This window comes from Podarcis pityusensis (genome assembly GCF_964106645.2).
Source record: "Podarcis pityusensis genome assembly, chromosome: 1".
Taxonomy (NCBI): domain Eukaryota; kingdom Metazoa; phylum Chordata; class Lepidosauria; order Squamata; family Lacertidae; genus Podarcis; species Podarcis pityusensis.
In genome coordinates, this window is record NC_138028.1 from 74,667,302 (window position 1) to 74,681,648 (window position 14,347).

At 44.0% G+C, this 14,347-nt stretch overlaps 1 protein-coding gene across 1 annotated transcript in view; it reads right to left on the bottom strand.

Annotated features, from left to right (window-relative positions):
* Positions 1–14,347, bottom strand: part of CD81 (CD81 molecule) — a 56,208-nt gene that overhangs the window by 5,380 nt on the left and 36,481 nt on the right. The window contains exons 3-7 of the mRNA XM_080999906.1: positions 10,711–10,808; positions 8,090–8,164; positions 2,332–2,442; positions 1,597–1,689; positions 99–188 (exon numbers count right to left, since the gene is read on the bottom strand). Of these exons, the coding sequence (XP_080856032.1) occupies positions 99–188; positions 1,597–1,689; positions 2,332–2,442; positions 8,090–8,164; positions 10,711–10,808 (467 nt within the window). The remainder of the gene's footprint in view (positions 1–98; positions 189–1,596; positions 1,690–2,331; positions 2,443–8,089; positions 8,165–10,710; positions 10,809–14,347) is intronic.

The following is a 14,347-nucleotide window of genomic DNA, read 5'->3' on the forward strand; positions in this document are numbered from 1 at the left end:
ACAGCTGTTGCATGGATGGCTACTCCACAGGCCCTCTGGGAGTATCCCATATTCCACAAACCCATAGCCACTGCCACCATAACAACTCCAGCACTTACCATGATCACAGCCACCACAATGGCGGCAATGCCAATCAAGTACAGTTTTCCAGAGAACAGCTCATCAATTTTACTGTGACAGCTTAGATCCTGTGGTAAAATGAACAGAATAATATAATGAGTCTTCTGGATGACGCCAATGGCTCATCTAATCCAGCATCCTCACAATGGTCAATCAGATGCAGTCACAGCACAGATTTGTATAATGACATTATGATATCCACAGTTTTATTCTCAATTCCTTTCTTAATGATCCCTAGCATGGGATTTGCTTCCCCCCCAGCTGCCACACACTGTCAGTCACCGTCAGTTCAGAGCATATACAGTCGTACCTTGGTTGTTGAACACCTTGGTACTCGTCCGTTTTGGCTCCCGAATTCTGCAAACCCAGAAGTGAGTGTTCCGGTTTGTGAACTTTTTTGGAACCCAAACATCTGACGCGGCTTCCGATTGAGTGCAGGAAGCTCCTGCAGTCAGTCGGAAGCCGTGCCTTGGTTGCTGAACATTTTCCGAAGTCGAATGGACTTCCGGAATGGATTCCGTTCAACAACCAAGGTACGACTGCATGTGAAATTAAGATTTATTTATTTTTGCCCTGACATGCATTACACTTGTTTACATTGAATTGCATTTGCCATTTTGCTGCCCATTTGCTGAGTCTGGCGAGATCTGCTTGGAGCTCTTCGCAATCACTTTTTGGTTTAATGACCCTGAACAATTCAGTATCACCACCAAACTTGGCTACTTCACTGATCACCCCTAATCGTTTATGGACATATTATAAAGCACAGGCCTCAATACCAATAATGGATGGAACAAGTAAACATCCTGTTATGTGAGCATAGTATTTTGCCATTATGTGTGACCATCAGGAAAACTAAACACAGAGCTAAGGCCATTCAATCAATTCATTTATCTCAATCCAAGGTTAGCAGAAGGATGAGTGTGGCCTAAGCATAATATGGCACCTCCTGATGCTCTTTGTACAAAAGCCCAAACTGCTGTCTATAATAATTTAATAGCCTCCCAAAACTGCTTTCGACCTACCTGTTGCAGTCAAAAAACAAAACACAAAAAACCTGCCCTGTAGGCTATAATACTGTAGTAAGCCATTAACTGATGGACATCTAATCAAAACCAACACATATTATTAGGGATGTTCAACCCATTCTATGCACACTTTCAACACATGGGGCCATGCTTCCCAGTTGCACCCCTAACACTGCAAGATACTTAAAACAGTTCAAACTTCCTTTCTACTACAGAAAGCTACCTTACGCACTTAAACAAACATGACACAGAGTGCCACAGATCCATTTATATACCTTAGGCTTAATGAAAGTCCTGTGCAGAAACAACCCTAAAGCTGTACTTCATATTGCAAGCTCAACATGGTGCATTATTCCCCCCCCCCCATTCCCAATCAACTGAAGTCTTGCCAGAGATGAAAGGCCCATTCACTGAAGACAATGGGTGTATCACACAAACACTTCCTTACCTGCGTAAATGCTGAAGTCACACTTTGACTACAGAGATCAGGTTGAAGAATGTTGAATGCACTTTCCAGGGCGCTTCCACCACAGCATTTTAGCTGTAAGCAGAGAAATGGATTGGAGTGAGCATTCTAACAGGGAAACTCCGAGCAGGAAGGAAAAGGTCTGAGCTGGAAGTCTGGAAAGAATCTGAAAAATGGGCTGGAAGGTGGCACCTTATACTAGACAACGATCTTCTTTGAACCTTTGCAGGGGTAGCCACCTCTCATTTAAGAGCTATTATTATATAATATGGAGACATGCAGGTGTTGGTTTATCTTTTCTCTTTATAAGCAGACCACACACCATATCACTGGTGCTTTCCAATGAAAAGCACAATGGGATCTGTCATACGGAATTTCAGTTCTTGCCATTCCTGGTTGAGGGGGAGATGGCAAACCTGAACACATAATGTTCCCATGTCAACCCCTTTTGGTTTTATTTAGCCACTTAAAATGTCTGCTATCTTTCTTGCATCCTGCTCACTGGTCTCAACAATCCCTCTTGGGGACACCCGAAGTGCTTGAATGGTCAAGGGGGAAGAGCCTCTTAAATTCAGCGAGGGCTTGTTTTACAGGGACAATAGCAGTGTTCCAAATTATATACTCCCTGGGCACTTCTTTGAACAACAATGATGCCAACTACATGCCTGTGGATGGAAGGTCAATTCTGATTTCCAACAAATTGTGCATCCAGCTTACTGTTTCGTGGAAGGTTTTCACAACTGCCTTTGCCTTGTTTGCTTTCTCAGCGTCACTTGATTTTGCTTGGAGTACCGCTTGGTCGTAGAACTGTGTGATGTCTTTGGCAATCTGCAACGGGGACGGGGAGAGGGAAGAAGATACAGCCACAATGAAAAAGGCTAACCATGTGTTTTCTAAAGTTTCCAGTTGTTTAAGGCAGATAGGTACACTGAATTTGTATGGTGATGGCAGAAGCTCAACCACATGGTGCCACAGGCTAGGGGCAGTGCAAATTACCTCGGCTTCTTCCCAGTAATTCAAACCGTCTCAAAAAAGAAAAAAGGAAAGGAAAAAGATGACAGACAACCAACAGAGCTCAGGAAAACATGAAAATAGCTTGTAGATTAACATTGTCATCCAGAACAGAGGCTAAGTTCAGAGCAGGGAGCTGGGCTTGCAGAAAGGTCTGTCGCACCCTTGAAAAGAGAAGGCAATCCAGCAAGATGGAGTTAAACAGTAAGAGGAGTGCTACAAGTTGGATAGGCCCTCTGCCCTCAATAACTACTAGAGGAACTCAGTGCCCAGTCCTTAACTGAGTCAGGATAATAGTTCAGTTAAGAGTACATGGGTTTGAACCAACAGTCTCCTGCAAGCTTCACGGGTCCTAAAGCAGGTGAACAATATTACAACGGTACCTCGGTTTACGAACAGCAAAGTTCCCGAACAACTCAGAACCCGAACACTGCAAACCCAGAAGTAGGTGTTCCAGTTTTCGAACTTTGCCCCAGAAGCCTGAGCTTCCGTTTCTCCTGTTGCACAGCAAATTTGAGTGCCCCGCATAGTAATTAAGGCTTATTTGCTTCCGTTTTACCCTTAAGTAGCAAATTTAAGACTCCCCCCATCGTAATTAAAGCCTTCTGTTTCTGACTGCAGTGTTCTGAGGTGATGTTTGGTGCTTTCGCTTTTGCTATTTTTTGTGTTTTTGTTTGTGTGGCTTTTTCATTTTTTTGTCTGTGGCTTGTTTTTCATTTTATGATTGATTGATTGTGTGACTGCGGAAATGGATAAAAGCCCCCCATCCAAACAATGACTAAAATCAGTACAGGTAAGAATTTTTTAAAAATTTTTATCATTAAAATACTGTCTTATTTATTTTATAGTACAGAACACTGATTATTGCTTTCATTTTGTGGAGCAATGGTCTCGTTAAATAGTAAAATTCATGTTAAATTGCTGTTTTAGGGGTTGTTTTTAAAAGCCTAGAACGGATTAATCCATTTTGCATTACTTTCTATGGGAAAGTATGGCTTGGTTTTGGAACACTTTGGTTTTGGAACGGACTTCCGGAAAGGATTAAGTTTGAGAACCAAGGTACCACTGTACTGGCAATATTGGTGCTCCAAACCAAGGACTAGTTGTTGATACATGGAAAGAGCTGTCCAGAGGCTTCTCTCATCAATGTAGCGGAGCTGGAACCTGTCACTGTTTTTGTCTCCCAAAAGGCTAACCATGTGGATTCCATTATGCCATTACTTCCCTCTCCCCAGGGTAGTTTCCCGGCTAACTTCAAGGTGCTAGCTTTAATCTTTCAAACCCTACAAGGGCTGGGTCTTGGATATTTGAGGGGATGCTTTCTTCCATGTGCACCTCCCTATTGTTTCTGAGGGTGCCCTCATCATAAAAGGGTGAGGTTGGTCCATAATGGCAATAGGGGCTATTTGTTGGGTCCCTACAATTGGAAAAAAAACTCCCCCTCATCACAAACATGCCAAATTGGTTTGTTGAGGAAGACTATGAAAGCTTCTTTTTCGATAGACTTTTAAGCCTGCAGTGAAAACCTGTGCCCTCCAGCTCTCCCCTTGTGTGCTTAAAAAACAATGCCAAGTGCTAAATAAAGCATCAAGATTGTCGTGCTCCAGAGTCAACAGAGTTGCAGCAGGGCAAATGCGTTGTGGATTTAAACTCTTTTAGGGAAACACATGCGTGGGCCAGCTGTTTGCAGCTGTGCTAAGGGGAACATGTCCTCTTCACATCCCAATCTAAGCTACCCCTTGGGGAAGTAGGAAGTTGAGAAATAGCACGCCAGATTTCATTTTAAAAAGGAAGAATGGGAGGCTGTTTTTATTAAGAGATAATTTGCCCTAGGGGAAGACCATTAAGGACTACAAAATCCTCCTATTTCATTTCTTCAGTGCCATCTGGAACTGGCTAGTGGATAAAAACACTGATAATAGAATTTCCTCCCACTGTGCACAGCCTGTAGAAGGGCTCAGATGACACCAATGCTAATAAAAGTGAGTGGTCATTTGATACAGAGGAATGAGTGTGTGTCATTCAAATTATTCCCATATAGCGTGGCTGTGTGGTGCTGGTGTTAAGCTCTTTCTCGTGCAGTCACAGGAACCCCACACTCCTTGTGGTGGGATGAGAGAAATCAGTATCATCTCAGTGAAACAACATAATCGAGTTTGCCTCCACGTCATGCTATGGTGAGGTTCAAGGGGTGTGTGTGTGTGTGTGTGTGAGAGAGAGAGAGAGAGAGAGATGAAGACAACAAGTGCAGACAGGCAGAAGAAGAAAAATAAGGATGAGCAGAAAAGGGGAGCAAAAACTACTAGTTACTCTCAGAAATAAAATCTTTACCACAGCTCTAAACACATAGTCTCAAAATCTATGTGATTGTGATTCCCTGGATGAATATTGCGAACTATCTTGTGAGAGAATGAAATTCTGGAATTTTGGGATAGATAACATCTGAGGCTACAGTGACCCAAACGTAGTAAGAGTCATATAAACACAACTTAAAGTAATATTGTAAAAAAGTAGGCTACTGAAGAGGTCCAAAGTTTTCCAACTGTTATTCAACAAGATGTAATGAGCTTGTATATAAACATGTTTCCGCAATCATCACAAAGCCCTTGATTATGCAAAGGTTGCAAGGGGGTGGGGAGAATCCACCATCTTGGCAGTCTCTTCCAAAAGATAAATGCTCTTGCAAGTTTAAAAAAACCCCAGTGTCCTTTATTTCAAGCTATTCATTGCTATAATCATTATAATGCTTACCTTGGCTTGATTTAATAACCCCCTGCATTGCCTACTTTTTTTCTCTCCCTATGAGAGCATTTATTTATTGCCCCCACAGCCATTAATCTACTTTATGATAAGGTAACCAAATCAGCATCTTTTATTACATAACTTCTTCCTGGCTCTCCCTCGCCCTGTGTTTTCATTATCCCTGTTAAGTCTAGACATCAGAACAACTTGCAGATGCATAGTTTTCCATAGCCTCAAACTCCATAATAACGTTCCTAAAAGCACTGTATTATTTGTGTAACCACAATGTTGTGGTTAGCCACAAAGACTAATATGGGGAGAGAAAACCATGCGCCGAAACCTGGAAGTAACCTGTTCTGGTCCTTCCAGGTTCAGTGCAGTGTGCAACCCGAAATTGCACAACCCGAAGCATCTGTAACCCGAGGTATGACTGTACTACTACTACTACTACTACTACTGATGAATGATAATAGCAAACTTGCTATCTGAGTGATAGGCCCCACAGAGTCATGTGCAAGGATGAAACACAGGAAACTGGGTTGCGCAGCCAGACCACTGTGGCCCACCCTGTACAGTATAGTCTACACTGACAGGTAACCCTTGCCAGTGGGGTGATAGCCTCCAGAACATCCCAGTGAGGACTGATTGTGGTCAGCAGGCACAGCATGCTGATTGGCTGTTGCTGGTGGGGGATATGGGAAACTGGGTTTGGGAAATGGAATGGAGTGCGCTGGGAAAGGGGCTGTCCGGCACCTTGAACAAAAGCACTCTGCACAGCAACAGTTTGTTGCAGGTTCCACTTATCCACAATCTGTTTCACAGCTATTCAGTAGCTGCCAAACATGCCACAGGAATCATAGAAGAGTTGGAAGGGACCCTGAGGATCATCTAGTCCAAACCCCCTGCAATGAAGGAATATGCAGCTGCCCTATACAGGGATTGAACCTGCAACTTTGGCGTTCTCAGCACCATGCTGTAACCAACTGGGAAAGAGGCCGGATCACCAACACTCTCAAAACTCTGAACATAGTACCCCCTATGTTATTCAGGTTAGAGCACTCAGCTGTCAGAGGGAACGTTGCCAACACTTGATCCCGAGGCAACGCTTGTCTTTACCGAATCACAGGAATGTACAACTGAAACAAAGTCTATATTTAGAAACTCTCTTGTATTATCCAGCCCTTCTCGCCTGGGCCTCTTGTTTCCCGTCTCCCCCTATACTGAAACTTGGATTGGAAACTCTCAGGGCAGGGAGTTGTATTTTGTATGTCACGACAGTCTGTGGAAGCGCATAGGGAACAACTGTATACATACAACAGAAGTTCTGCAGCAGCTACGGGCTAAAACATTAGCATGATCTCTGGCTCTTAAACAGATGCAGTTGGTTCATCTGGCCTCCAGAGCTAGAGGGTTGTTCTCAGCAGGTAGGAAAGAAGGGTAGGGCAAAACGTTTGTTGGGATATTGTGTTGCTGCATAGTTCCTGACTATCCTGGACCTGTTAAAACATCTGCAAAAGAGGAGCTGCAAACACCTTTCCCCAACCTGGTGCCCTCAAAGCGTTTTGGACAATAAACCACATCAGCCACAGCCATCACAGCTGTCCAAAATATGTGGAAGGCACCACACAGAACCATGCTCTGCCTCATGTGAATGTGCCCTGTGGTGATGTAGTTGCAGTATTTTGTTTCAGAGTGGAAAACCCAGGATCAAGGGTAGTATCCAACAAAGCAGTTCCCCTCCCTTTCCTCTTCCTGCACCCTCTTCAAATCTGCTCTGCAGAGTTGGGGGAATCCCCAGAACCAATTCAAGGGGTGCATGGGCGACACACAGGGAGAGGAGGAGGGAAAGTTCTGCCGTGCAGCCCAAAATCATTGCACTAAGCTAACTAATTTGTTGTATACCACCCCAAATTCCTAACCTAGCTTCACTGTAAAGTTTTGGGAGTAATCACCATGGCGCTGTGGGTTAAACCACAGAGCCTAGGACTTGCCAATCAGAAGGTCGGCGGTTCGAATCCCCGCTGAGCTCCCGTTGCTTGGTCCCTGCTCCTGCCAACCTAGCAGTTTGAAAGCACGTCAAAGTCCAAGTAGATAAATAGGTACCACTCAGGCGGGAAGGTAAACAGCATTTCTGTGCGCTGCTCTGCTTCGCCAGAAGCAGCTTAGTCATGCTGGCCACATGATCCGGAAGCTGTACGCCGGCTCCCTCAGCCAATAAAGCGAGATGAGCGCTGCAACCCCAGAGTCGGTCATGACTGGACCTAATGGTCAGGGGTCCCTTTACCTTTACCAGCTCCCTGTGCCAAATTAGATGTTAAAAAGAGGGTCTGGTCTTATTTTCCTTGCAATGCATCAAATGTAAACTACATGGAGATCAACACGCCAGGCATTTCCTCACATCACTGTCTGAGGGGAGGAAGGGAGAGGTCTAGTATGCTGTCACACCTAGGTGCTGGTACGTGAAGAAAAACAAGTAAAGGAATACAAAACAGCACGGTCATTTATAAATATATTTTTGGGCATCCAGCCTAACCTACCGTCAGCAAGGGGTTTTGTGAGGAGAAACTACGTCACTTTGCAAACTTAACAGGTTTTGGCCTAGGACACTCATGCCACATTAAAAATGTTGGCCTTTAAGGTACCATGAGATTCTTTGTCGTGCTGGAAACTTACCGGTTCTGCATAAATATACATTATGAATCCTCCTAATGAATCCCCTTACCTGATCCTTATGAACGAAGCCCCAGATTCCAGCAGCCACTTCACAAGCAAACAAGATTACGAGGCATGTGAAAAACTGTGAACAAAACAGATCAGATAAGAAAAGGAAGTAGTGCTCTCCAGTAACAGAGAATGACTTTGGTAGGAGTGTGCAAATACGTTTAAGGGGGTGTCAAGAGTATGAGATTAAAAAGGGTCAATAGTGAACTTCATGAATGGAGAGCCATCACTATCTCACCAGGACAATAGTGGCCTCTTTGAGAAACCACAAATCAATGTGTATTCCACATCCCCATACAGTTCAATTCAAAGGGAATGCATTCTGCTTCTGAGCCTTCCATTTAAGGCTGCTGTCTCATTGTAAACAGTGGCTCAGTTGGCAAGCAATGCTAAATCATGGTTTTGTGCAGGGGTAGGCTCTGCAGATGTTATAGACTACAACTCCCATCAGCCCAAACCAGCATCGCCAATGGCCAGGAATGATGGGAGCTGTAGTCCACAGCATCTGGAGTGAAGCATCAGATTCATGCACACCCAACTCCCCCACCTGCAGAGTTTAGTTCTGTTTTTAAAGGATCTCAGCTTACTGCTATGTACAAACCAGAAATCCTGTTTTTTGTTTTGTTTTTATAAAGCTCCGGCTAGCTTAATAAGGCAGCTTTATAACTCATGGTTTGAAATTGAATTATGACACTGACTAGAGTCTGTTTTGCAGCAAGATATTTGGTTCATATGTCACATGAAGCAGAGAGTCTTTAAACACAGAACAGAACTTGGCAGAAGTTCTCTTCTTGGCCATGCAAAGAGGAAGAAAGCGGTGAGGGAGCACAATGTGCTAACACAGCAAGTGACTAGAAAGACCAGGATAAGTAAACGTTGTGCACTAGCATCACAATGCCAGAAGACAATTGCAAACACTCTGGTGTAGCTGAGAAGCCTTGAGAAAAGGCCTCCTGTAGCAATATCTCAGCCATTCATGCTCATCCTCTAAAAAACGCTGGAACAATGTTATACAGTAGTGTATTTTGGAAAGTTGCAGCAAAATCCCACTACTTTCCAGAAAGTCCTCAGACATTTGTCTACAATGCTCAAGAGACAGTTACGAGCAATTGCTACTGAGCACTTCAAGTGCCAGTGGACGTTTTATATACAGAACAGGAGAAATTACAGTGCTTCCCAGAGGACTTGCAATAGCCTGGCAGAGCACAAATAACAGAGAAGCCAGGGAGTGACAGCTTCATAAGCGACAACGGGGTAGAAGAGTACATGGGACTGTCCAGTGAAGTCTCCAATCAATTTACAAATGTAGACCACATGTAAAGGGGTGAGCTTGAGCATTCCCAGGGCAAGATAGGGTTGTTTATGCAATGAATTATAGCAACACAAAAAGGAGGGTACGTATGCACTCCATCATGGGCAAGAAAGAATATGCAACCTTAAAAAAGGCAAGAGGCTCCCAAGAGGCAATGATGGTCACCAACTTGGGTGGCTTTTCAAGAGGATTAGACAAATATGTGCAGGATAAAACTATCAACGGCTACTAGCTATGATGGCTACGTTCTGCTCCCACTGTTGGAGACATTATGCTCACTGGAAACCACCGGAGGGGAAGTGCAGTTGTGCTCAGGTCCTGCTTGTAGGCTTCCCACAGGCAGCTGACTGACCACTGGAATAGACAGGCCACTGACTTGAACCAGAAGGCTCTTCTTACATTCTTTTTTCCAAAAGAGCACTACTATAAAACAGGGAGGGTAGCAGCCTTGCGACTTTGTGTTTTTAATGCCAGACATGGTGACACAGCCAATTAAGTTCCAAGTTTAGGGGTTATTTCCCCTAAAACTGCATTCTGCACATTTCAGGCAGCTTTTCTGTTTTAAATTATTGATTGTGGATCTATTTTCCTGGGGCTTGTTCTCCTTGCTATTTGCAAGAGTTCAGCCTTTGTTTTGATTTTGGTCTTCCCTTGGCAGACATTTAGTTTCACTGCACTGACATAATTTAAAAGCAGGGCCAGGCAACCAGCAGCTCTCAGGCCTTGTTTCAAAAGGCCCGTGTGAGCAATCCGTCCAGGGCTCTGGCAAGAGTGATCTGTCCCACCCTTGGCAGCCTGCTGGGTAGAGAGGATGAGAGGGAAGGAGGCAGGCAGTGGGGATGGAGGCAGACAGAGAGAGAACATGAATCTCAGAGCACTTCGTGAACCAGGCAAATACTACCGTCTCATTTTGTACTAGGACATACTGCTGTTCTCTAGGAGGACAAGGCAGTCTTACACAATAATTTAATGTTTGGGTAATTTAGATACCTAGAGATACAATAACTAAACCGCACATGCTTGGCTTTCCCTTTATCACTGAGGAACATAGTGGCAATATGCTGAGCACCCTTGGGATTTAGATGGTACCACAGAAGTCTTTCACAGACATAAATTGGGATCAAATAAATTGCAGGAGGATTCTGCAGTTTCCCCATTTCTTCTGGACAAAAGCTGCCAGCTAAACAGGACCAAAAGTGTGCTTAAACCACAGATATACTTGTCCCCTCAATGGACACCAACCCTTTCTACTGCTGGGTTATCACCAAGGTATTAATGGAAAAGGTAAGGAAGTAAAAATTGTATCTTACTGTTCCAAGAAGGCACTGTGACTCCTGAATGGCACCATAGCAGCCCAGGAAACCCACAAACATCATCACTGCTCCAACAGCAATCAGGATGTAGATTCCTGCCAGGGAAGACAAAAGGAAGGCACAGGCATCAACGAAGGAAGTCTGATCAGAAATAGCTTGTGATGAGGGATGTGCATTTGTTTAATCCAAAACACCACTACTCTGCCCACACCACCAGCAGGGGAGGAAGGGGGGGGGCAGGCAAAGCCAGCCTGGAGCTGTAGTAGCAAGTGAACCCACACCCATCAAGTGGCAGCAGTGGGGCTAGCTCAGGATCCATTGGGTCTGTTCTTCCCTGGCCCCAGAACATCCCGTTTTGTGGCTTTCCATGGGCTACTGCTAGCAAGAAGCCTGTCAGTGGGAGAATCAGGAGGCTTTGCAATAGCAGAGTGAAGATAGTGTCTGTGGGCAGAGGCCAGAACAGATGGTTTGGATGGGGCCAAGAAAGATGGCGGCATGGGTATCTTTATTTTTGTTAACACGCCACTTTTGGATCTGTGCATGCAAATTAAAAAGTATTGGCATGCTATTTTTTCAACACAAGTGAACCAATATTTCATGCATCATTGGTCAAATTTCTGAATCCTTTTAGTAGTTGCATCGTCTTTCTTGATTTCTGGTGGTTTCCTCTTCAATGAAGCTTGTGGTTGATACTGAACAAGAGGGCAAGTCATCGTTATTTATGCCTGTGTTTTGTTACCAAAAGAGCCCACCCTGGGCCAGCAGGGGGATATTGTAGATAGTTTTCACTCAGGTCCACTTATGCAAATAAGGGATAGAAAGTGACGTTCAGTGATTGGATAGTTACAGAAAGTTGTTACAGTTGCGTTGTAGTGGAGCTCTATATACCGTAAGCAGGCTGGCTGAACCCTTCAGTTCAATTCTGTTCTGGCCTGTGAATAAACAAGAGCTGTTTGAAGAATCGCTGTGTTGTCTGATATGTTCACCCACATTTTGGGTGCATCCTCTTTCTTGATTTCTGGTGGTTTCCTCCTCAATGAAGCTTGTGGTTGATACATAACAAGAGGGCAAGTCATCATTATTTATGCCTGTGTTTTGTTACCAAAAGAGCCTTTCATCACTTTCTATAATGTTCGCCTTCTCATTTCACTGCTGCCATTTTCTCTCCCTTTTTCTGTTTTTCTTTTCTGTACCCATATGAAGGGCGCTTCTAAGTTCATTGTGCTTAGATGTGATCAGGAACCCCAAACAATCAGGGACCCAACCATGGGGGAGGAGTCTAATCATTCTCACCTGAACTTACCTGAAAGACCCCTTTCGTACCTTTGCAATGAATGCCTAAATCTAGCTTCTCAGTTCAATATAAGCACCAGAAAGAGGGCTGAACTAGCCAGGCCAGCACCAGCCCACAATAATTCAGGGCGCACCACAGAACATGCCCCAGAATCCTCTTTGACATAGCCGCCTCAAATAAGCTTGTTGGCAGTTGAGCCACCATAAAAGGGTTCTGCAGTGGCAGAAAGTTTTGAACATCACCGTTCAAGAGAATCAGGATGAAGCCAGCATGTTATGAGAGATAAAAATGAAACTGTATGATCAACAATAATGTTCCTATTTATAAATTTCCAGGCTACTAACTGGTAACTTAATCAAAAGTCATGGCTGGTTTGCTAGGGAAAGAATGGGGAGGGGGTTATACTTATCCCTGAAATCAACAGTGCAGCATCAAAGAGTCCTATAGCAATATATAGGGAAGTTCTAAAAGGAAATGTCAAGAGCTCCCAGCACCTTGTTAACTGCTGGCAATGAAACACCCGAAATTTGACTGTGCCTACAGAATGCCAGCCATGAAGAAAGCCAGCTTGTTACAGAAACTGTCCTAAACCGACAACCTGCCAAGCGCTTGACACAGATGGTGGAGAGGTGGGAGGCGAACTGCTTGCTACTGTAAAACACAGAGTGGGGGGTGGGGGTGGGAGGGCAGACCTTTACAGTCATATAAACCTGAAGGCTTGTTATAAAACAGAAGATGTCTTTCCATCCCATTTGTTGTGAAGTAACATTCTTCAGAGGGAAAGGAGCTCTGCTTTTAATCTAGAATGGGTTCAAGATGAGAAACGGCAGCCAGCCAATACTAGAGAGGTCTTACGTGGACCAGGAGGCATCGATCTAATAGGAATGGCATAAACACACTGTCAGGTAGATCGGCGGGAGGCCAGAGGAGAGACAAGGAACCCCACACAAAGACCTTACACGAAAGCTTTTGCAAGCTGCACAATTACTATTTTGGGGGTGTGCAGCTGAAGATTTTATTATTATTATTTTTTATTTAAAAAGGAGAGAGAAATGCAAAAACAAAGACAGAAGGTCATCTGTTAGTACTAAAGTTTAATCTCTCCTGTATCAGATCATGAAGAAACAAGTAGATTAAGTAGCCGCTTTCCCCCAAGAAAATTATCACCTCCAGGCAGAAAAACACCTTTCTAGATAATGCAAATATCTGCAATGAGCACAGAACCAGGCACTGGTGCTATCATTACCAAGCTGCATTATGTAAGGTAGCTCTTTATGGCATTCTGTAAAAAACACTATCCAGGTGTTTCTAGTAAAAGCCTTCCCTAGCCCTTCTTGAAAACACCAGGCCCTGAACCTGCAACCTTAAGGATGCAAAGCCTACACTCCTAATACGGAGCTGTGGTTTCCTGCTCTTGCCTTACTGGGAGGATGAGACCTACAGAAAAATCTTCCCTCTCCCCTAGCTGTGCCCTGGCCCTGTGAATTAAGAACTTTCTAGAAAAAGATGCTTTTGGTTTGTAGAACTGTTATTCCTGCATTCCAGTCCCAAAATGTGTTTTCTTGAAAAGCAAGTGCCACCCATTTCAACGAGACCTGCCCTTAAGCAGCCATGTTTAGGACTTCAGCGTGGAGAAAGATGAGCTATTACAACCCCAGCAAGGAAGCTGCTGAAAGCCAGTGGCTTTCCAGTGCCAGGATGTCTGCGTTACTAACATTTGTTTTGTGAATCACTGTTAATTACATAATTATCACTGTTTATGCATTTCATTTTCCCGACCTCATTGTTCACACTCTTTATCCCCCTCCCCCACAAACCATGTGTATATATGCGGTTGCTAACATGTCTTCCCATTCATCATTCATTTATCCCACACTTTTGTGCATTTCTCTGTAATTTTCCTAACCACATATTCAGTGTGTGTGTGTGTGTGTGAGAGAGAGAGAGAGAGAGAGAGAGAGAGAGAATATATATATATATGGTTAGTTAGTGCATTTGTTGTGCTAGGGCAACAGGGAACTTTAATTGTGCAAACCTAAAGTTAACAGCATGTACTTAAATCCATCCCACAAAATAGTGACAGTCTGGAGGCACCACAAGTCTTAAAGGTTCAACAAGGTTCAACTGGAAATGCATCAGTACGCAGCTCCTCCTGACCACCTCAAATTTCTTTGGCATAATTCACAGAAGAAAATAATTCAGGCAGTTAGACTCGAGGAGTTCTCCAATACTCAGTGACTTCATCCTCCTGTTTCTTGACAGGCACCCAAGAGAGTGGAAGCTGTTCCATCGTAAGCAGTGGGATGGAGAGTGGGAAAGAAGTGTGATAATGGAACTGAA